The sequence below is a fragment of the Amborella trichopoda genome, chromosome 1 (genome assembly GCF_054954075.1).
Source record: "Amborella trichopoda isolate Santa Cruz 75 chromosome 1, AtrichopodaSantaCruz75HAP2 v2.0, whole genome shotgun sequence".
NCBI lineage: Eukaryota > Viridiplantae > Streptophyta > Magnoliopsida > Amborellales > Amborellaceae > Amborella > Amborella trichopoda.
This window is the reverse complement of record NC_142336.1, coordinates 49,558,812-49,581,946: the sequence shown is the minus strand read 5'-3', so window position 1 is coordinate 49,581,946 and position 23,135 is coordinate 49,558,812. Positions and strand designations below refer to the sequence as shown.

Sequence of the window (23,135 nt, the reverse complement as noted above, 5' to 3'; positions counted from 1 at the left end):
GGTGCATGGACTGTGGGGTACGATGAACTGTGGACTACCAGGCTAGTATGGTCTCTAGTGCGGTTTTGATAGGAAATAATATATCTGGATGGCACAAAAGTTGCCTTATAGGTCTGGGATAGGCTTGGGTAGGTGACTAGGTCTGGTACATATGATTTGGGTTTGTGGTATACGGGAATCCACTAAGCCAAAGTAAGGTGTTTATAGTTTTCCCACTTTGTTGCTCATGCCGCACACTTTGGGCAAGATAAGTGGCAAAGAAGTAAACAATTGAGACCTCAAACAATGAAGAAATAATTAATAAATAGAGAAGACCTTGAATTCCTAGCACTAGCTCGTTAGTGGATGCCATTATTCAGACTTGAAAGACTTCAACTTGGCCCACGCTTTGGGGCACTGTTCATTGGGAGGTCTATGCTACTATTGTTGGTGTACCTTGACATGGTGCTACATTTCAAGTAAGCAGAGTTCTAAATTTGGTTAAATGGTGCCACTATCATGACCTGTAAGACTTCAACTTTGCCGAAACTTTAGACCTCTCTTTCATTGAGAGGTCCATGTTAGTCCTGTCACTGTACCTTAATCGTTTTAATATTTAGGTAAAGCAAAAATAGAGTTTAAAATAGTATAGAAATTTATGAAGATTCTGGTTAGTTTAACTCCCATGATGCCCTTCCGTCCTAAGGCTATTCTAGTGCTATGGGATTGGAGTGGTTTGAATTTTGAGTTTGAGTTTGGAAGGTCGAAACTTTTAAGAGTTCTCCCTCATACTAGACTTTCGAAGTTTTATTTGGCTCAAACTTCTTTTTGATTTGGGGTTTTGGTCCTTTTGTTAATGGGGATGCGATAGTGTCATCATTTTAGGCGACTCAACTGTTTCGTTTTATAAACCATTTTGAAGAAGTTTTGAAAGGCGGGAAGTGTTTTGGAAATAGAGACTGGTGCCGAGTCATAATTTTCCAAAAGCAATTAAGGCTTTTGAAATCACAAACACGGTTTGAAAAATCCAAATGTGGATTGTCTACCTCTGTTATTTATCTAGCTTCTCGCAAATAGAGGCTGAGAAAGCTTCGTTCCATGGGCGAACTCATTGCCCTAAGGCAGAAAATTGGTGAGCCATGCATTGCTTTGTCAGAAGATTCAAGCTCGCAAAAAAATCGGCTTGATACTAGAAAATGCCACACCCAAGTATAAATTGTTACTTAGTCATGGTGGCTTACCTTGCTCAATCGACTCAATGCTAAAAAGAGTGTCACTCGATGATAGAACAAAGGGGTATTGGCTAGTATATTACCCATAGAATGTCGAGCACCAGCCTCATACTACAACGACAATGCCTTGCCCAATATCGAGGTCAATCAAGTTATCATCATCAACATACCTAAATTCCAACGTAGGCCCAAAGCAACGAAGTTAACAACTCAAGCCATTTATTTACTATCCAAAATTAGGTATTTTTATTGCTCAACTGACATTTAAAGGCCATTCAAAATTACCTCATGATGGGCTGAGCCTGCTTTTCGTACTGGGCTGGCCTAGTTTGCTCACAAAATTATTTTAAGCCCTAATACAGTTACATCAGCCTCAATTGAAGTGCATAATAAATCACTCTATCGAGGCTATTGCTAAAGCAAAAATTAGTCTTGTCAGGAGTCTCAATGTAGTGTCCATCAAGTCCATCTCACTGCATATGTTTGAGAGACTATTGAAATAGCATAATTGCCTTTGTTATGTTATGATACACCCTTTGAAGTATATACAAGTGAGTAATGTTTGTTTAAGTAATTCCACATAGTTTTGGTACTAGGCTGATATATGAGGTTGCACACGATTTTGTACATCACCGAATTCATGATTCACGTTACAATGATCTTTTTGTGACAAGCCAATTACTTTGTGCATTCTAATCAGTTGGTTGGGGACAAACCATCAATATAGCCCTATAACTTTCTTCCCTTGCCAAATCTGGAAAGACCTCAAACCATAGTTCTTTCCATCAAGATACATAGAGCTAACATCACTCTCCACCAAGTTCTTGCACACAATGAGAGGGAATAAGATGTTGGAGAAAGGTTCTCTCTTTGAATTCTTCATAGTTTGAGCAGTAATGATGAAGGCAAATAAAACCCTATGTACAAGAGGGAATTCGACATGCTTTACCTTGAAAACCTTGATTACACAATGGTTTGATGGTTCATTGTGAGACCTATTGAACCTTTGAACACTAATAAAGTTCGTTCTTTCAATATGAGAGGTTAGGGCATGGTGGAATGTTCCAAATGTGAAGTACAAAGTGTATCTTTAGGAAGAGCACACAGATTAAGACGAAAGTGCAACAACCCAATGATTATAAAATGTTTTTGATAAAATATTGCAAAGCGTCCTCCAAATGTATTATGACATTGGATGTGGTTCAAGTCTCATGTTCATTGAGTGCTATTTGTGCACATTTTCTGAGTGCTACTCTTTCGGCCCTCCCCTTGAGAATCTGAAAGCTGTTCTGCTACTTGTTACTAGTGCCAGTGCAATTCACTAGTGGTAGGGCGAGTCACTAGAGATGACTAGGATGACTATTGGTGGTGGTCAATGACAATGCAGAGGATTGATTGCAGCTTGGATAGTTTAGAACCATCTCAAACACTAGAATGTAAACTACATGGGTGTGTACGGGAAATTAGCAGTAATGTAGTAGTAATGTGTACTGAGTTACATCTTGGATAACAGGTGTGTAGCATGATTCAGCTGAAACATTGGTATGAGGGCCATGTAAGCATGGCTACATTGTAACTAAGTTGCAAACTTTAGAGAAGTTTGGGAGTTTCAACCACTTTGATTTCAGTGGATCAATGCATTGCTGGATTGTCACTAAGTTGCAAACTGCAGAGAACTTTGGAAGTTTCAACCATTCTGATTCAGCAGGGACAAGCTTGTTTCATTATGTCTATCAACAACTCTGATTTCAGAAGGAAGATGGTTAAGGAAATTAATTTATGACCATCCAATCTGGCCAACACCGCTTATAGTGATCACAAGCAATAGTGATAGTCATGCCACCTTGTTTGGAGCATATAATGGTATTTATGATGGGGAAATCTATGGATACAGCATGAAGACGACTCCATACAAATGTCGATAACAAATCAAGTCATAAGTCTAGAACATGTTAAGACAAAGGATCGATGAATCCTTTGACAAAAGGCCTTGCAAAGGAAAATACTGCAAAATGTCAATATGAGGCTAAATCCCTTTAATTACCAACAACCTGTTAAAATGCTAATTTGTCGCCGCCTCTCTCTTTCTAGACTTTTCTTCCAAGTTGGTGGTAAAAATCTCTCTCTCTCCCACCGCCTTGATCCTTGGACAGTCATTCAGATGCACTTCCAAACCATAGCCTAGGTATAAATTGGTCAGCACGTTAGACGGTAGAATTGGAGTCCTACATACCCCAGGGTAAGGGGATCTCCTCCCCAATGAGCTATAGAAAAAAAGAGGAAAAAAAAAAAGAAAAAAAAAGGAAGAGATTTTTACCACCGCCTTGGAAGAAAAGTTTAGACAGATGGTGACAAATTAGCATTTTAACACAACCAAAACCTATTCTTGTCTTTGAAGCACAAATTCTAAGTTCAATGGGAAATAGCAAGCCGGTAGGAGTGCTCAGGTTTAAGGGATAAAAACGGCTTGGTTATCTTGTTTTTGCTTTTGGGATGAAGGGTTCAAACCATTGACGTCCCTCACTGCACATGATATATCTACCACTAAGCTGAAGCTTATGTTTGAAGCTTATGTTTGAATGCGTAGCAAAGAGATTTGCTGAAAAGAAAAATGGGTCTAGTTTAGTGAAGAGGGAGATTATATGATTGCCCGAGAGACATATTGAAGTGAATAGGCTCTATTGAACATTAGTCTCTCTTCAAAAATTAAGAGGGATACCCTTCTTAAGATAACCATCATGTTTCTATGAATGTGGATCATCTACAATCTAATTCCAGCTCTGATATTTACACCATCTAAATTTATATACTCATTTTCTATTTGATAAAGGTTACTAAAATCTTTTATGCCCTATAATTTTTTTTCTCAATAGAGGGAGGCATCACTTGCTCCTACATGGATCAAATCAAGGGATGAAGATTTCTAGTTGGTTGCCTAGTTGGTGAGATTTACAAGAGATCAATTATTTAACATTTTACCAATATCTTTTAATTTATTTTTGAAATACCCATCATAATTAGCATGCACATGAGTTGGAATAGTTAAGAAAAGGTAAATTGTTAAATTCTTGAAAAGTTAGGTATACTTTGATAAATTTCCGAAGAATATATCATTCAGAATATTTAAATTTTTGGTCTTGAAATTTTACTGATAGCATATAGTTGATTGGTTATTTGCTAATAATGTAATTAGCAAATAAGATTTACTCGATAATTGGGCTAGTTGTATCCCAAAGTTGGTATTGCTTCCAACCCATTGCATCGTGAAGAGTCAAGTGGGGACAATAATCGGCTTTAAAAAAGCGATCTGATCGTGCCTGTCATCCAACTGATTCAGCGATTGGCATTTTTTTACTAATTTCAATAAATAATTTTCAAAGAGTTGGTTAATTTTTGCTGAATGTTTTCCTAAAATATGATTTCACATATTTAGAAAGACTTTTATTTTCTTGGGCCACCATAATTCTAACAATCTAAAGGTGATTATGTCCGACATGATACCTATTAAACTTATGGACCGAGGACTCAGTAAACTAGACCCTCTATAGGGTGAGCCATTTTCAAAATGAAAAGCTGTGCACTATACTAACCATGCTCATCATCAATTCATCACAGGCTTCATTATGACATGGGTCTTTGCTCATGGAGCTATATTCTTTATTAAAAATTACAATAAAACGAGCATAATGTATTGGCAAGAATGCTAGGAGCATAAAAAAACTATAAAATTCTCATTTAAGTTGGGCCAGATTGCTCTTAGGTTTCCATACTATGTTCATAAAAATCCCATTTAAGTTGGGCCAGCTTCCTCCTAGGTTTCCATACTTGGGACTTTATGTTCATATCGGTGTCATGCTTACTAGGATGCATCAAAGATGAGAGAATCAATGAGCATACCTACACTACTCTATTGCAAATTTGTGGTGTTTTCAGGTGTGAATTGGGAAAACATGTCCATATTCCATTTTTACATCTCATTCTCCTAGATTACATTTCAACAGTTATTCTGCAAGTTCTGCTATCAATACTTGCCTTGGTTTGATGGTTCTATGTGAATAGCCAACTCTATGATCTTGCCATTAAATTTGGGTCTTTCCCAAGTTTGTGCGACACTATTATTCATGTGAGATTTGGCATGAAAATGATGCAAAAAGATCTTGGTAAACTTGGCTATTTTGATGGGTATCATTTAATGAAATGGATACATAATAATTTGTTTTAGTATCTCCTTGAAAGTTCCATTGGTGATAATAACGTATTACATACTATAAAGCTATTTACCTTTAGTTCAAAAGATCAAACTAACTCCTAGTCATTAGATGTAAAATTAGGTGCGAGATGTATATCACAGAGTCTGTATACTTTTTCGAGTTCGAACATGATCAATAGAGTACATTCAATCATCCAATTTCACATCTAATGACCAATGATGGATATAACCTTCTAGTACTGCATAAAAGCCCTCAACCCTACTTTGCGAGATAAGAAAATATGAGAATGAGAAGGGACAACTTCAGCGAGTGGAGATGGAGGATTGTGCTCATGGATACCAAACAGCACACTCATCAATCGGTTGTTCTTCTTGCTCTCGCTAAATTCAAGAAAGGGATAATGGCATCACTCCTTGCAAAGTACAAGGACGAAACATGTAAGAAGTAATTTCTCTGTCATTTTGGTGAAATTACTTATGACAGGAACCCATTAGCTAAAATTACTAAAGTTATGTTAGACAGTGCTATTAGATTGATCAGTGATAATGTAGCAATTAGCATACCTAAAATGGAGATCGCCTCTTAGAAAGAATGGTAGAATAGGTTTATATATATATATATATATATATATATATATATATATATATATAGAGAGAGAGAGAGAGAGAGAGAGAGTATATATATATATATATATATATAGAGAGAGAGAGAGGGGTTAAAGATAGAGAGAGTTGTGAAGGGTGGATTTACTAATTTTGTAGTCTAATTTTTTTAAAAAGTTACTTTTTGAGATACCTTCATCATTAAGTAAGGGCAATTTTGTTAATATTACTATAGTACAAGCGGTACTTTTATCATTTCCATAAAAAGTAAAGTTGAAATTTTTACTAAACGACAAGGGCACTTTCCAAATAAAATTTCAGGTTACTAACTTTCAAAATGCCATTGTACTTTTATAAAAATTTCAAATTTGCTTTCGTTTAATAGTTAAGTTACCTATTAAAATATTTTTTAAACAAAAAGTAATCATCTTTTTGATATACGCACCCATCATAACCCTTTCTAACTTTAACCTTTGCATATCCACGACACTATTGGTGCAAGTCTTCTTGTAGTCTGAAGGGGGTTTAACTCCACAAATCCAGCATGGATAGCTAGTTTCCATTAGCCTAGAATGGTGTAATAGTGGGTTTCACAAGTCTTGAAAAGGGTACAAAGAGAATCAATGTGAGGAGTTTTCAAGTTTTGAGTGTTGGAGTATGCTTAAAAACTTGGTGGTTTGTGCAATGTGAATAGGTTAGCTTTTAATATGCACGGAAAACTTGAAAGACAAGTAGCATAAAAGGGGTTGGACATTCCAATTGGGAGCTCATATTTTATGTAATTTCACTTTTGAATATCGCATTTGGCTATAATATTGTGGTGAGCTTTGACTCCCACCAATTTTCTCTCTCTACATTCTCTCTTTGTTGTGCGTTCCTCTCACTAAGTTGCAGTCCCCACAGTTTAGGTACATCATTTGGAATCCTTAGAGCCGGAGTTCAGGCTTGGGTAGGGTGTTATCTCCATTAGCACATCCTTTTCCATGGCAGCAAGAAGGGGGATAGGTGGTTGTGATAACTACAAAGTGAACAACACAAGAGATGAAGAGTTGGAGGTAAGTGTAGTAGTTAAACTTGTGACTCTAGCATCAGGAAGCTCACAATGAAAAAGATATTAGCTGTGAAAACTCGAGTGATAAGTTGGAGATCCAGATGGTAATAGATGAGTCATATTCATGGTGTGATCATAGTCAAGAGTTTGGTGCACTATGTCATGGACCTAGGTGCCAAATAAATGATAATTATGAAAGTCTATCTGTGGACAATCTAGGTGGGTATTATGGACCTAGGTGGGTATTATGGAAGTCTATCTGGGAACAATCATGAGGAAACTTTCTCATCAAATATTTATCAGGATCAGCCGATTGTGGACTGGGACTTACCACCAGTCTTTAACAAGTACCTGGATGATGATTTAGGTGTTGAGAAAGAAGTTGGTGATAATGACTTTAATGGAAATCTAGTCATTGAAGAGGATCATGAAGAGGATTTTGTGGATTCTCCTATTTTTGATGAAGAACTAGGTAGATATGAAGGAGTTGATTGCAAAATATTGGAGATAATTTGTTTCTGTCCCATAAGGAATAAGTGAATAAATGATATTTATGATGAGGGAAAAACGTAGACAGAAAGCAGTTAGAGGCTAAAGAACTCTCTCAATGATGGTGGTGACAATCAATTGTGTTTTGACTCGAATGACTTCTTTCTATACCTTGGTTGTGCCCTAGCTCTCTTTATCTTATCTGAACTAGGGGTGCCATGGGAGATATGCTCAAAGGAGCTGATGCCATTTTCATTGGTTGTTCTTATTGATGAGTTTGTTGAAAAGAATGGACACTAAAAAGTGTATGATAATGCTCTCAATGCTAGAAGGCAGGATGAGCTATTATTTCATCTTATATGGAAGATCCCAAGAGAAACTCTCCGTGTTCAAATTGAAAAGGGTTGTGGTTGTACTGCAAGACTCTTCTTAGCCCATTCAAAGTTCATAGGCGAGTATTCTCAAATGAGTTTAAGGCTACTAATATTATGGACTTGCTTTACAGAGATGGTCGTTCTTATTGAGTATTATGATGTTTCGAAAACAAAATCGAGGGTAGTTCTCTCGAACCCAGGGAGGATGATGTAAAGCCCAATATAGGACCACAAATCCGGCATGGACAACTAGTTTCTATGAGCCTAGTATGGTGTAATAGTAGGTTTTCAAAGTCTTGAAAGAGGTAAAGAGAGTGTTAACATGAGGAGTTTTCAACATTTTGGAGTTGGAGTATGTTTAGAAACTTGATGGATTGTGTAGTGGGAATAGGTTAGCTTTTAATATGTATTAGAAACTTAAAAGACAAGTAGCATAAAAAGGCTTGGACATTCCAATTTGGAGCTCATGTTTTATGTAATTTCACTTTTGAATATAGCATTTCATCGTAATATTGTGGTGACTACCACTGATTTTGTCTCTTTACATTCTCTCTTTGTGTGTGTTTCTCTCACTAAGTTGCATTAACTTCAATGCAAGACTCCTATTTTCCACACATCATTGTTGAAAGCAAATAAAACCATGCAACATCATACCTAGCTAACAATCACTAGGAGTCCACCTTGGCACTTACTAGGAGTGTAGGCCTATCACTGCATCATTCCCTCGTATTGGAAAGAACTTGATCTCGAGTTCATTGTGAGGTCTTTCCAAAGTTGCTTCAACTCTTCTTTAGTCTACTTGCACCTGCATCAAACTCCCTTTGTTGAAAAAAACTTCGTCGTGTTTTGTAGTGGGTTAAGATGAATGCGAAGTCAATCTTCTTCCACTATGCCAATCTGATTTTATTGGCATTATATTCTATGAGTTTGTGAAGGCATAGTTCCAATGAATTGTCTTCAATAACAAATACAATCACTTGTTTTGGAATAAATAAAGATCAAACACATCCCAACCTTTTCGTAAAATATTTGGCACTGCCTGATTATAAAACCCCTTCATATCAATCTTGGGCAAATACAAGAAGGGAAATTCATAATGAAAAATAAATTTTCTAGTAAGAAACTTCATTCTCCTTTGGTATACAATTTACTGCTTTGCCTCTATCAAGAGCATGTTTCTTTGTCCAAATAGGGAAACCCCATTCTAGTGCAGAATACCATTCAAGAGATAACCCATTTTCTCCATAGATTGCCACTGGTTCTAATCTTTTATGTACAAGGTCATCTCTGACAGGAATGCTGTAAGGCCAACAACATGAGCAACACTTAAATCCGAGGAATGCTATAAGGCCAACAACATGAGCAATACTTAACTGCGATCAACAATAGTGCTTGATTTGCATGTCTGTCATCATCAAGGAATATGCACTTTTTCCCAATTTTAATGAGACCCAGTTCAAGAAAACACGAGAGAAATGTGTTCCAAATTACATCATCACTCGTAAAAACCTTTACCTATCATGTTTTGTCCACATGAAAAATTGTTAAATTTATAGTATATATGCATACAATTATTGTCAATGAACATACTTGAGATAACTTGCTTACGACCTTAAAATAGGTTAAGAGGAAACATGCATTGCAACTGCGGCTCTCCACTGTAAACAAAGCAATAGCCCAATGAAATCACCACCATCTTCACCAATATCATCTTCCTTGCAATTACCTAGTTCTTCATTGAACATAAGACTTTCATCTATCTTTTCATCAAAGGTTGGATCACCAACTTCTTCATCATAGATTGTTTCTTCTACCAAACTCGAATCCTCATTAGGATACATGTCAAAAATTGGTGGTAAGTCCCAATTTATGACTTCCAAATATTGTGAAAATGAAGATGAGAATAAAAGATCGTTTTGGGGTACTTTAGTAACCATTACACACAATTGAAGTGTCTAGGGTGGTCAGAAGGAACGTACTTTGATACTAACTTAATGCAGGCTGAGGCCTGTGAGATGTTGATGAGAGTCTCTCAACCGACAAGATAGGGTCAGAATCACTTATGTCGAAAAGGAGGGAACACTCAGCAGCAGAAAACTGCTATCCACAAATAATATTTTTTCAGTCAAAATTCGTCCTCCCTCTTTACAACCGTTGTATAGTTCTTTTATAAACTAAAAACCTAAGTTTACATGTTTCTAAAAGCCCCTAATCAAGTCTCTATACATTGGAAGACCAAAACCCACATTTGGAACTATTAATAGAATAATTACATGCAAAACTAACATATTACCTATGCAACCTAAATTCCAATGCAAAATACATTCACTTCAATGCAAGACTCCTATTTTCCATAAACAATTTTTCAAAGCAAATAAACTTATGCACATGCATCATGCACTTATGCACATGCATCATGCCATTCCCAAGTCCAAGGTAACAATCATGCTGACTACGCGTCCACCATGGCTCTTACTAGGACCGTAGGCCTAGCGCTGCATCATTCCCGTCTTCATGGAAATAACTTAACCTCGAGTTCATTGTGAGGTCTTTCCAAAGCTGCTTCAACTCCTCTTCGAGGGGGCAATCTACGTGTGCCTACATCAACACGTCTATACCTTATTTTGTATTAGAGTTCACGGACTCTTGGTAAACTTATTTACATAAGAATAAAAGTAGGGCCACTTCTTATGAAGTTTTTCTTTCAATATCTAAAGCACTACTTAGATCAAAATATGGGTACAAGGCCTAACAAAATATAAAAGCTCTAGAAAAATACAAATGTTTAAGTGAAAACTTGACACCCTTTGAAACTTCACTAGAAACCCCATCTAGAAAAAGACTAAAGTTCCCTCTTTTATACCTTGGATTGAGGCAAAAATAAGGGTAGTGCTTTGAGAGGTGAATATACAACTCTTAGTATCGACTCAAAATATGCAAAATCATCAATGATTCAAAAAGCGGACTGCCCAGCGCTTAGGCGGTTCAAAAGGCCTGGGCGCATTGCCGAAGCCTAGGTGGCCAATCTAGGAATCGTACCCGCCTAGGCCGTACGGAACTCGCCTAGGCGAGCGCCCAGCTCCCAGCGTTAGGCGGGCGCTCAGGGCCTGCGCCCCGCCTAGGGGTGGAAATTGCTTTCGATAGGGGCAACTTTGGTCATTTTTTTTGTTGTTTTTAAGGACCCAAAATTAGGGTTTTAGATTCATTTGAACCCTAAAACTTGTTGGAGCCAATTTTAGACAGAGAAAGCCTCCAAATATCTAGTTTCTGGTGAATGTTTTAGGATCGAAGGGTTTTTCAAAGTTAACAAAACTTGATCAAAACATCACCCATTGATATTAGATTTAGTTTTTGATATTTTGCAAAGTTATTAGGGTTTTTTTTAGAAGATTTTGAGTATTTAAAAGCATCTTTGAGGTGGAAGTTTGAAGATTGAGCAATAAAACTCAAAGTGATTTGTTTTTATTGTTTTAGTAATTTGCATTATTTTTTAGATGTCTTATTCGAGATCTAATAGAAGTGGTGATCCCGATTGGAAATATGGCTATAACCCAAAACCTAATGATAAATATTACATAAGATGCAAGTTTTGTAAAAATGATTCAAAAGGGGGCATAAACCGGTTCAAGAAACATCTTCTCGATATCAGGGGGATGTTTCCCCATGTAAAAAGGCTCTTGATGCTATTAAAGAGGAAATAAACAATTTTTTGAACATAGTGAAAATGAAAAAAGATGAGAGATTTGCCTTTATAGCAGAAATTAGGTCGGCGTTCGCGTCAATTTTGATGATGATGATAGTGATGAGGAAATGGAGGGATGTCAAGAGGTTGAGCAATCCATTATTAAGGGAAAGGGGAAGGGAGTTGTAATTGCTTCCGGTTTTGGGACTAAGAAGCCTCGGGTTAGAGGCCCTATGGATAGTTTTTTACCTCGGCCTGACCTTGAGGTTGCAGGAGAGAAATAAAAAAGCAAACCACCATTGAAAATAGAATCAAGAAAGAAGAGAGAGATAGAACTGTGTATTATCTTGCTACATGATTTTATAAGGCGAGCATTCCTTTCAATACCGCTTGCTTAAGCAGCTTCTATACTACGATAGAGGCAGTTGGCCAATTTGACCCTGAGATGAAACCCCCAACCCCATATGAGCTTTCAGAGCCTTTTTAAAAAAGGCAGTGAGTGCCACGAAGGAAGCTGTAGAACTTAAGAATGATGCAAGGGCCTAGTATGGGATTTCTATTTTGATTGATGGCTGGAGTGATATGAAGAGAAGAAGTCAGATGAATTTGCTTGTGAATTGTCCTGCAAGAACTGTCTTTTTTGAGGTCTATTGATACCTCTGATCATATTCATGATGCCCATTACGTATTTCAAGTGATAAAGAAGGGCATCAAGGAGGTTGGGGAACATCTTGTTGTACAGGTTGTCACAGACAATGCTGCTCCTAATGTTGCTGCATCTAATTTGTTGCGCATAGCTTATCCTGCGCGGTTTAACCGAAGGTCAAGTTAGTTACAAATTTCATTTATAGCCACTATCTCACCCTCAGCATGATGCGTACCTTTACAAAGAAGAAAGATATTGTGAGGCCTGGGGTCACGAGATTTACAACTTGGTACTTATGCCTAGATAGCATACATTCGAGAAGAGTGTAGTTGATACAAATGTTTATCTCAGATGAATGGAGAGCATGTAAGTGGTCTAAGGATCAGGTTGGGAAGAAGGTGAGAGATATTATACTTTTTAAGGCTTCTGGAGAGGGGTGAAGGGCGCTCTAAAGGTATTTTTTCCACTTGTCAAAGTCCTTCACATGGTTGATAGTGACAAGCCTTCTATGGGCTACATATATGATATTATGGAGAAATGTAAAAGAGAGATAACCCACAATTTCAATGATGAACAAACCCGTTACAAGCCTGTTTTTTAGATTATTAATGAGAAGTGTGATAGGCAGCTACATTGGCCATTGCATGCAGTTGATTATTATTTGAACCCAGTTTTTTTTTTTTTATATTGACAAGGATATAAAAACAAATGACACAATTATGAATGGATTTAATGTGTGTAGAGGTGCTAGTCCCTGATCCTGATATGCATGATATTATATGCGCTGATGAGCTGATAAATTAAAAGTGCTCATTAAAGTCTTTTGGAAGTCCAATGACAATGAAGCAAAGGGCAAAAATTGATCCAAGAATCAGTATTATTCTTAAGTTCAAACTGTTCAAGTAGTCAAGCAATTCTATTATTTATTTATGATTTTATTCTATTTCTTTGTAGCCCATTGGTGGAGCCAACATGGGTTTAGTTCTCCAAATTTATAAAAAATGGCCATTCGGATCTTAAACCTAACCACTTCTTCATCCGGTTGTGAGCGCAATTGGAGTACTTTTGAAGGAGTAAGGCCGCATGGGTGATTTGTATAATTTTATAAATAATACATTAACCATATATATTAAATTTAATTAGTTTCATTTGATTTTATTAGATTCATACAAAGAAAAGGAACAAGCTTGAATCAAAGAGGCTCAATGATCTAGTCTATGTCAAGTACAATCGATTATTGAAGGGCAAGTTTAGTAAGAGAGATAAGAGAGACCCCATCAGATCAAAAAATATGGACCATGCTATGGAGTGGTTAGTTGATGATGATGAGGTCGAGGCATGAAGGATTGACATAAAACACTGTTATGGATGCTTCAGGGACATCAGCTGATCCTCCTAAGGTCAATAGATCTTCTGCACAGAGAACAAAGATGGAGGAAGAAGAGGCTGATTCAGAAGAGGCAGAGGAGGATGGGGACGACCAATATGTCGAGGAGGGTGACGACTCCGTCGACTCCGATGAATATGATGCCAATGCAGCTGACCCAAGATTTTATGATGAAGAATGAATGATGAATGATGAATGTTGATTGTTGAATAATTATTAAACTTTTGAAGTTTGAACTTTGATTGAAGTATTGTGTATTGAACTATTGAAGAGTCTTTTGAGTTTTCAAGTATTACTTTCATAGTTTCATAATTCAATTTTTTTTCTTCCTCATAGTGGTGTACTGCCGTACTGGTGTGATACTATTTGATAACTTGGTTTGATAATTTGGTTGGCCGTAAATTTTAAGTTTTAATTGAATTATGGACATGGAGTATGAACCGACTTATGGATTATGGTTATGTTTATAGAGTGTTTGCTAAATGCTAATATGTAGTATAATTTGAATTATGTACTGCAATGCATATAACTGATACTGACATAACTGCACTGCATAATCCTTATTTGGGTTCAACTAGGCCGCTCAAGTTCTGCGCGCCCGCCTAGGCACTGGGCGGCCTAGACCTCAGGCCGCCTAGGACCCACCTAACGCTTTTTGAAACATTGAAAATCATCGACAGTAACACATTTCAACAGAACCTCCATTAGCCTTATCACACTGAAGATACCCATCCACATCTACACTCTCCTATTCAAATCACTCTAGTGACAACCTTTCAAATTACTTTGCCTCAGAGTTTACCCTCTGACAAAGCACTCATGAGGCTCTATCCCGTTTATTACGCCCCGGCAAATGAGAAAGAACCTCTCTTTGATCAAAATTCTCGTATAGGTTATCTTTAAAGCCACCTTTTGGTAATATCCCATTTTAGAGGCCCAAGACTTCTCATGAAACAAGTCATAAGACCTAAAACGTTATTTATTTTGGAGGATAAATCGAAGTCTCCTAATCTTCCCAAACTTATCGGCTAAATATCATGTTTCCTACTGGTGAAATATCACACTTCCTGGTGGCAGCTTTTTCCAAAGCATACTCAACAGAAGATTATGCATGAAGACAAATCATACTTATTTAGAAAAGATACGTGGCCCATAAGGGCCAGCGTTTGTTGATACACAGCAACACAGGAACTCTCTACGAGTTAATGGCTTCAGTTACCATGATGAACACCACATGATTTCCAGGCAAGTCAAAATAACTGACTGGTGCAAGTCAATAAGAGGCCAATTATCCCCAAATTTCAAAAATGATGGACAAATGAGGAGATAAGAAGACACAAAGAAATACGCAGTTGAAGGCCCTTCGTATGTGAAGGACGTATATCATATCCTATAGTTATACCTTTTCTTTCAAGCTGTTATCATCTGTAATCGATTAAACAACGGTGCTTTCTTCCTCTATTGGTTGAGGTGTGAATGTAATTAACAAGTTATCTACAGATGCCTTGGATTTCTTTTATCCATAAATAATAAAAAAGGCTCAGTTTAAAGCTAATAACCTAAGCATGATAGGGTGTTTGAGCATCTCTTGGTTCACATAAAGTAACGTGGTTATGTAATAGGTTTATTAGTCAAGATTCTTAGGTCAAAACGTCATTTACTATGTTTCTCATTGATATTGATGATAATGTCAACTAAAGGTTGAAGTCTGAAACCTTTAGGGATGCACAAACTTTTCATAATATAAATAGATGATTATTGGAATTATTTCATAATAGTTAGTGATAATAATATATTATTTGCAAGTCCGAAAGATACCTATATTTTCATAAAGGTGGAGGATTATCAGAATTATTTCACAAAATTTTGTTGGTAGAACTTAGTTTCAATTAATTTTGTTATGCTTAAAATTAAAAAATTGATTAAAATTTTTAATATAAAAAGTTCTAATTTTTTTATAAATGATCTAGGTCTATTTGATGTTTGGAACATAAAAATGAAATGATTTGGAACATCTGAAGTATAAAGAGCTAATTCTTGGTACAAAAGATGAACTGATATGATGTCTATACCATCACAAGTCATGATCAGAGAGATATTTGTTGGATATGAAATGGTATTGGATTTATTTTCTAATGGAAAAAGTTTATATAAGGTTGACACCTTAAAATTTAAAATCAAGGTTCACCTCTAAAATTCTTCTAAAAAGGTTTTTGATGTTGGAAAAACATTGAATTGATCATCTTGATATGGAGAAAAACATAGATGTCAAGTCTTAAAAATAGTACATCTTGCAACACATTACTTGGACCGTCCATTTTTAATATTTTCAGCATTTATAGATCTACTCGATTTAAACTATTTTTAGATTTTAAAATTTGATAATTAGAGGCAAAAATTGATTACTGCACCAAAATGTCATGTCATGACCATGCTTGGAGATATACTTTCTTTAATTATTTAAGCTTGCAACCTTATGCAAACCACACCCTTTTCTAATTGCATCTTGCAGAGATCCAAGTGCCACTAGTTCAACTGATTCATTATTTTGGTTGATTAAGGACATTTATATGTTTTTTCATATAGTAAAATTTCATTGACACTTATTTCCTATTGAAATTATTTTTAATTGGTAGAATATTTATTGAATAGAAAACAACATATTTTCTACAGGGCATTGCATCACTAATCTTGGCCATATTTATTAAGAGTGCAAATGATGACCAAATTTTGTGAAGCACACACTTAGGTTCAAAGGGTTCAAATGATTTAAAGGAACCATCCCATATCCTATCAAGATTTTTGTCACGGAAATTCCCTTCCAAAATCAACTGGACACCATACAAAATGGTTCAAGCAAAAAGCTTGACACCTATTCAGCCTAGCAGTATTAGTTTACATATTTATGGTGCATTTTATTGAGAAGGAGCTTGTTGTCTTAATCCAGACAAAAGTACAAACAGAGTATATGACAAGCCAAAATATTTTCTACTCTCATGGGAGTATACTCCATTTACTCCCTCGGGTATTACCCTTAGGAATAATTTTTAAATCTCAAATTTTGTGTATTTAATCTCTGCAACCCATAAGTATTCTCAATAAAAAAACTTTCGATACAAATTTTTTATGTGCTAAAAAAATAATGGCTTAAGAATGAATAGAGACCATCCAATTTTTGAAGAGCTAGATCTATATGTCACAAAACTCAAAATTCAATAATTTCTTTTGAAAATAAATTCTAGTAGTTATTATGTGGTTCCCAAAATTTTAAACAAATAGTTTTTCTAAACAGTTATTTGGAGCAAGGGAGAATACGAATAGTATGTTTCCATGGGAGTATAGTATACATGGTAGTATGACAAAGGAGAAAACAAAAAGTAAAGAAACCACTTAGGATACCAAAAACCATGGGGAATGTATACCATGAGACCACGTATTTTTGGTACAAGGAGGTCACAATTATCTCTGGCTATTTGACGTGAAATCTAATAGCACAAATGATATAAATAGTTTAAAAACTTTTATTTTGAACCTAGTCAATGACACATCCCCAACCACCACATTTCACATTTAATGACTGATAATGATTTTGACTTCCTTGTATTAAAGAGAAATGGTCTTATCATATACATTTCCAAAATCACAAGTAAATTCTTCCTAATTGTCCACGAGTTAGCTTCAACATGACATGCTCCTAAGAAGCATATCTACGACCTAATTTCAAGGAAACTGAGGCGTCTCCTTTTATGCATTTGATGGCATTCATTGTCTCCTCTCACTGAAATGATGGTTTCCTTCGTTCAATTCTTCCACTTCAGCCTCTCTTATCTTTAGCCCATGAGAAGTCCGCAATTCCTAGTTAAGGTCAATTATTGAATAGAGGAATGTCCTCCACAATCCAAAAAGAACCTGAAACCTCGGAATATGAAACTGTGTTGCCAAATAATCAAAAGAATACCTTACAAGAGTCAAGGGAAGCAGATAAGAAAGCCATTTTCCTAATTAATCATGGCGTACGTAAAACCACCTTTGAAAAGGTTATCTTTAGCACCACCACGAAACAAGCATGGGAGATCATACAAAATGTATTCATAGGAATTGACCGAGAATGATCAAGAAGATAAATAATTGTCTCGAGTAAGTGCTTGATAGAAGGGTGGAGGGGGTGGGGAGCCAGTGTTAGAGGAAGGTGACGAGGAGGTTGCAATCTTGCACAGGTGGCTGAAGAACTGGCAACTTTAACACCGAAAGTAGTAGAGGGCAAATGAGGTAAACCATAAGGGGCCAAGGCAGTAGAAATTTGAGCAGACAATTCAATCGGCACAGATATGAAAGGACTAGTGTTCAATGTTTTAATGATAAGAAATTAGGGCACTTTAGTTCCAATTGAAGATTTAAGAGCTCAACGAAGTAGGAGAACAAGTGAACTTTACAGAAAATTTGGATGGAGTAGCAATAACCTTGTTGTTGGTATGCATATGAGCTGAAATAGAGAAAGCAATTCATGGTTTCTCGAAAGGTGGACTAGCAACCCGACATGTAGTAAAAAAAAGAAGAAATATATTTGTAGAATTTGATGATTTGGTGAGCGGAGACGTAACTTTTGATGACTACTCGAAATTTTGATAAATTAAAGTGTTTAAAATGCCAAATTGTAATTCAGTGACTACTGCAGTTGAATACGAGTTGAATGGTAGATATGATGATTCTAGAGTTGATTCTACTTACTTCAAAACTTTGGTTTGTGCTGTTTGACTCAATTATATATATTGAATGGAGTTGATTTGATAAGTTGATATATGAAAACTCCCATTAAAACTATTTGAAGGTAACAAAGAATTTCTCATATTTAAAAAAGTACATTGGATTATGGATTGTCATATTCGCAATCAAATGAACTGAGTACTACATTTTATGTTCTAGTATAGTCTCTTCAGCTTTTACTTGATGCTCAAAAAAGCAATAGATTGCTATTTTTTGTACATAGTGAAATTAAATATGTGCTGCATCAACATGTATTTGTCATGCTATCTGATCTGGTTAAGAAATGTATTGATGAATTAGCAGGTTCCTCAACATAAACCTACAAATATCAATATTGACAAAAAATCAATTACTGCTTTGGCAAAAGATCCAGTTTTGTTTGGGAGAAGCAAGCATAGAGACATTCAATTCTATTTGCATCCAAGAGCACGTAAAAAGTAATGAAGTTGAATTGATATTTTGTGTGTTAGACAAAACCGTTGAGCTCCAACACCTTTTGAAATCTAGAAATGCTACTTGGGATGAAAAATTGTAGTAGTTGGTTATTACAGCATATCTGTAATAACATGCATACAGTATATTAAACATGCATGTGCATGGCTAGTTTTCTGACGCATGAGAAATAGGTGGATTTGGAGATCCTGAATGGAAAGATCTAAAGAGACAAAAAAGTAAGAGTTAACTGAAGACAATTCTGAAGTGTTGCAGAGCGACCAAAGTGGGGTACTCATGTACAAGTCTGTGCAGACAGGAGAAAATAAAGTAATAGAAATCGGGGGACTTATATGACATTTTCTATGAGACTGCAACAGCTTGAAGATATTTCCTAACTGTACAAAGTGTTGCAGCACCTTTTTTTTTTCCTTTCCTCTTACTTTATGCCCCCCGAACAAACATCTAAGGGTATAGGCAGAACAAAAGGGAGAGGCTCCAAAGTGGAATTACTGTATATGGGTAATACATGTTGAATTAATATGCTTTGTTTTATTTTTCTATCAAGATTGGGATAAGTAATATGGAAAAAATATGGTGTCAAAAAAAAAAAAAAAAAGGGAAAAGTTCCATAGAGTGAATTCAACAAGCAAGGAATTCTCAAGCCACCAAATTAAGCTCCTCATATGGAGGTAAACTTTGGAGGATCAAGCACATTTCTTCCCGAAAAGGAGATATCCCAAGAGCATATGCACTTTGTCCCCAGGAATTACGTGCCCTTTGTCTAGAGAAGCATGGAGTGTGGATACAGTACTGCATGTATACACATTCCATTACCACAAAAAATACCATGTGCAGATGCACATTCATTAGCCTATGCATACATGTATGAGCACTTCCACATACATAAACGTGTGTTTTGGTGTACTCTCTTTATGACTCACACATGACCGTATACACGCCCATACACGTAAAGTCATGCACAAGAGATATCAACCACCCAAACTGCTAAGAAGATGAATCACACCAAGCATTCTACTTATAATATCTATCAAAACACCTCATTTTAATTAAACTATGGTTACTACTCATCGAACCAAGAAGAAACAAAAGAGGACTGACATCATGCTAATGGTTCATTTGCTAGTGCAAATTACTTAGGAAAAAGTTTATATAAGGTTTCAACCTTATTTGTAGAAGTAAGGTTGTAGTAGTCTACACCGTTGGATGGTGTAGATTCGATAACATCTTAAAAAGGGTGCAGCTGGCATACGGATGCAGCCGTAGCTGTAGACGTAAGGTGAACCTTCAAATTTTATCATGGTATATAATTTTGATGTAAAATATTCTTAAGATCATCTCAAAATCTATTTTTATATCTAATTATAAAATTTTAAATTTAAAAAATGGTTAAAATCAAGTAGATCTATAAACATATGAAAATCTTGAAAATAGACGGTGTAGATAATATGTTGTAAAATGCACTATTTTTGAGACTTAAAATCTTTTTTATTTCTCATGGTCATACATCTCGATGTCGAGATGATCAATCAAAGGGTTTTTTAACATTAAAACTACCTTTTCCGATGGATTTTTGATGTGCATTTGTAGTTCTACATTATAAGGTTGCATCTTTATATAAACTTTTTCCTCTTAAAATACATACTAATTTTTTGACGCTGTTTTAAATACATGTCAAATCTACACTGTCGAACTACAATGGATGATTTTGAATATTACAACTTTGTTTCTATTAGTAAGGTTACAGCCTTTTACAAACCGCACCCAATTACTTAATATATACATGCAAGTAGTAGTATAATGAATGAGCTATGTTAAAAGAAACCATCAACATGAATATCGAAACATCAAAATATGCGCAGTCAAAAGAAAGAAAAGAAAATGAAACTAGTAATGAAGTGGAGAGAGAGAGAGAGAGAGGAATACCCGAGTTGAAGTGCTGTTTGCTCCTGATGTGAGTAGTTATGATGGTTCGGTTCTAATAGGTTAACTTGGAGGTAGTTCCGAGAGTCAAATGGTGGCAATACATCATATTCTGGCCCTGGCAACATGTTCATGTGTTGTGCCCTTTCATTTTCAGCTATCTGATATGCACACAACCCCCTCTAATTCTATCACTTATCTTAGTCAAATATCAATTAATACAACTTATTTTTTAATTTATGCATATTTTTTAGTCTATAACTGCTTTTTTCCACAGAGAGTAGAGAGAGAGAGAGAGAGAGAGAGCTCGTTGGATTTGGATATGGTTTTGGTATAACTGGTATTTTTAGTTTTGGGCACTTATCATTTTCTAACAAAAAAAGAAAAAAAAAAAGGTGATTCAAACATAGTAACAAAGGAAAGCTACGAACAAACAGCATTTCACATATTAATAGAAGGATACCTTAGCTCGGAGAAGCATGTTGTCTTTCTGTAGTTCAAGTTCCTGCATGCCAAAAGCCAACAGCAATGACAAGAAAGCAATAGCAAAACATATGTATAGCACAAAAAAAATCTCAAAACTAATGGTCCGGAACTCTAGTATACTAGAAGAAAAAATGTCAGTTACCCGATTCTGCATGTAGTCGATTTCAGCGAATAGTAGCTCATTCTGCAAAGATAGTAAGAGGGAAATTAAAAATAGATCTCCGGTGACCATATTTTATGATTTATTTGGGCTTTGCTAAACCAAACAATTTAGAAGAAGATCAGAATACCCATCATCTCGGCGATTTGTTGTTCAAGTTTTGAACCATGTCATATGAGAATTCCGTTATTTACCTTTTTTGATCTAATTTTACTAATTCCCTTTTCCAATTTGTTCTCCAATGTCCTGAGCTCCTTAACAGTCATTGAACCAACGGAGTCACCCATCAACTGCCTGAAAGAAACAATTTTTGTGAGTATAAATTTCCTGAATTGAAAATTTAAATCATTTTGTTTTGGAACTTCATTGAATTATGTATTAAATAAGGGACCATATCTTACCTGTTTGTATTCGTTAAAACCTGGATTTGATTGCGAAGTTTTGCAGCTTCTTGTTGGTAATACTGAAATGCAATAATGTCGAGTGAGACTAGGTTATCACGTTCAACTTTAAATAGAGAGAGAGATGAAAAGAATTCCATCTATTATTGCCTTCAATTTCCATGATATATAATGCTATGCACCTTGATACACAACAATTGTTGGTGCAAATGCCTAACAATTTTTCTTTCATAAATATTGAAACAGGTAGAAGGAGAAGCTGCACTATAATGACCTACATTAGATCCACTGTCTAATGCTTGTCAGTTCCGATCACTTCTCAACTAACCATAATAGAACAAATCAATAAGAACCATGGCTAACCCATTTTCTTTTTTCTGTGAATAAAGATGAGATTGACTTACCCATTTTCTTTCCTCTTTCGTTCTTATTAATCTTGGATTTGATCAGGCTAACATTGGTGAATGTTTCATTGTCTTTGAAATTTGAATGTGGGCAAAAGTGTTGGGATTTCTCTTGAATCCAATGATTATTGTGTGGGAACGGTTTTAGGTCGCCTAGTTTAAAGGGTTTTCAGTGTCCTAATTTTGTCAAATTTTTCTTATTTTGGGGAAGGTAATTCTTAGCTTTTAGGAATTCTATATTTCCCATATGAGAAACTCATTAAAAGAAAGGTGAGGTTTGTATAAAGTGTATACCTTGTATTAAACAAAGAAGGCGCACCTCTAAATTTTGCTAGAAATGTAGTTCTGACATCGGAAACTTTACAATGATGTGAAAAACTATGTTTAACCCTAAATATGAAATTTAAAAGTAAAAAAATGATAGAGATCGAGCGGATCTATAAACACTTGAAAATCTTAAAAATATGTGGTCCAAATAACTTGTCATAAGATGTACCATTTTTAAAACTTGAAGTTCTTTTTTCTTTATATCCATATATCTCGAGGTCCAGATGATCAATTAGAAGGTTTTCCAACTTCGAAACACTCTTTTCTATTAGATTTCAGATGCATTGTACTTCTACAATATAACTTTGTAACCTTATAAAAAATGTTTTTCTAAAAGATTAAAGTTTATGTATCTTTTCCCTATAAATAGGTATATAGAGGGAAATAGGCAAGGAGTAGAAAGTCCTTGGGTTGTGTGTAGTAGAAAGTCCCTGCAACTCTCATCATGGTAAACACCCCGTCCCCCACAATAAGGAAACCTCTCTACCTACAACAAGAAAAACATCTCTACCTAAAACCCAAAAATGGAGTTCCCTCAGCCCAACACTCCAACATCACGGGCCT

The 23,135-nt window shown here is 35.8% G+C and overlaps 1 protein-coding gene across 23 annotated transcripts in view; it reads right to left on the bottom strand.

Moving 5' to 3' along the window:
* Positions 1-23,135, bottom strand: part of AG (floral homeotic protein AGAMOUS) — a 68,727-nt gene that overhangs the window by 14,532 nt on the left and 31,060 nt on the right. For 3 of the 23 annotated variants that reach the window (XM_088861867.1, XM_088862324.1, NM_001305835.1), the window contains 5 exon segments: positions 21,841-21,902; positions 21,634-21,733; positions 21,422-21,463; positions 21,257-21,298; positions 20,797-20,954 (listed from right to left, as the gene is read on the bottom strand). In XM_088861867.1, the coding sequence (XP_088717993.1) occupies positions 20,797-20,954; positions 21,257-21,298; positions 21,422-21,463; positions 21,634-21,733; positions 21,841-21,902 (404 nt within the window). 23 annotated transcript variants of the gene reach the window in all.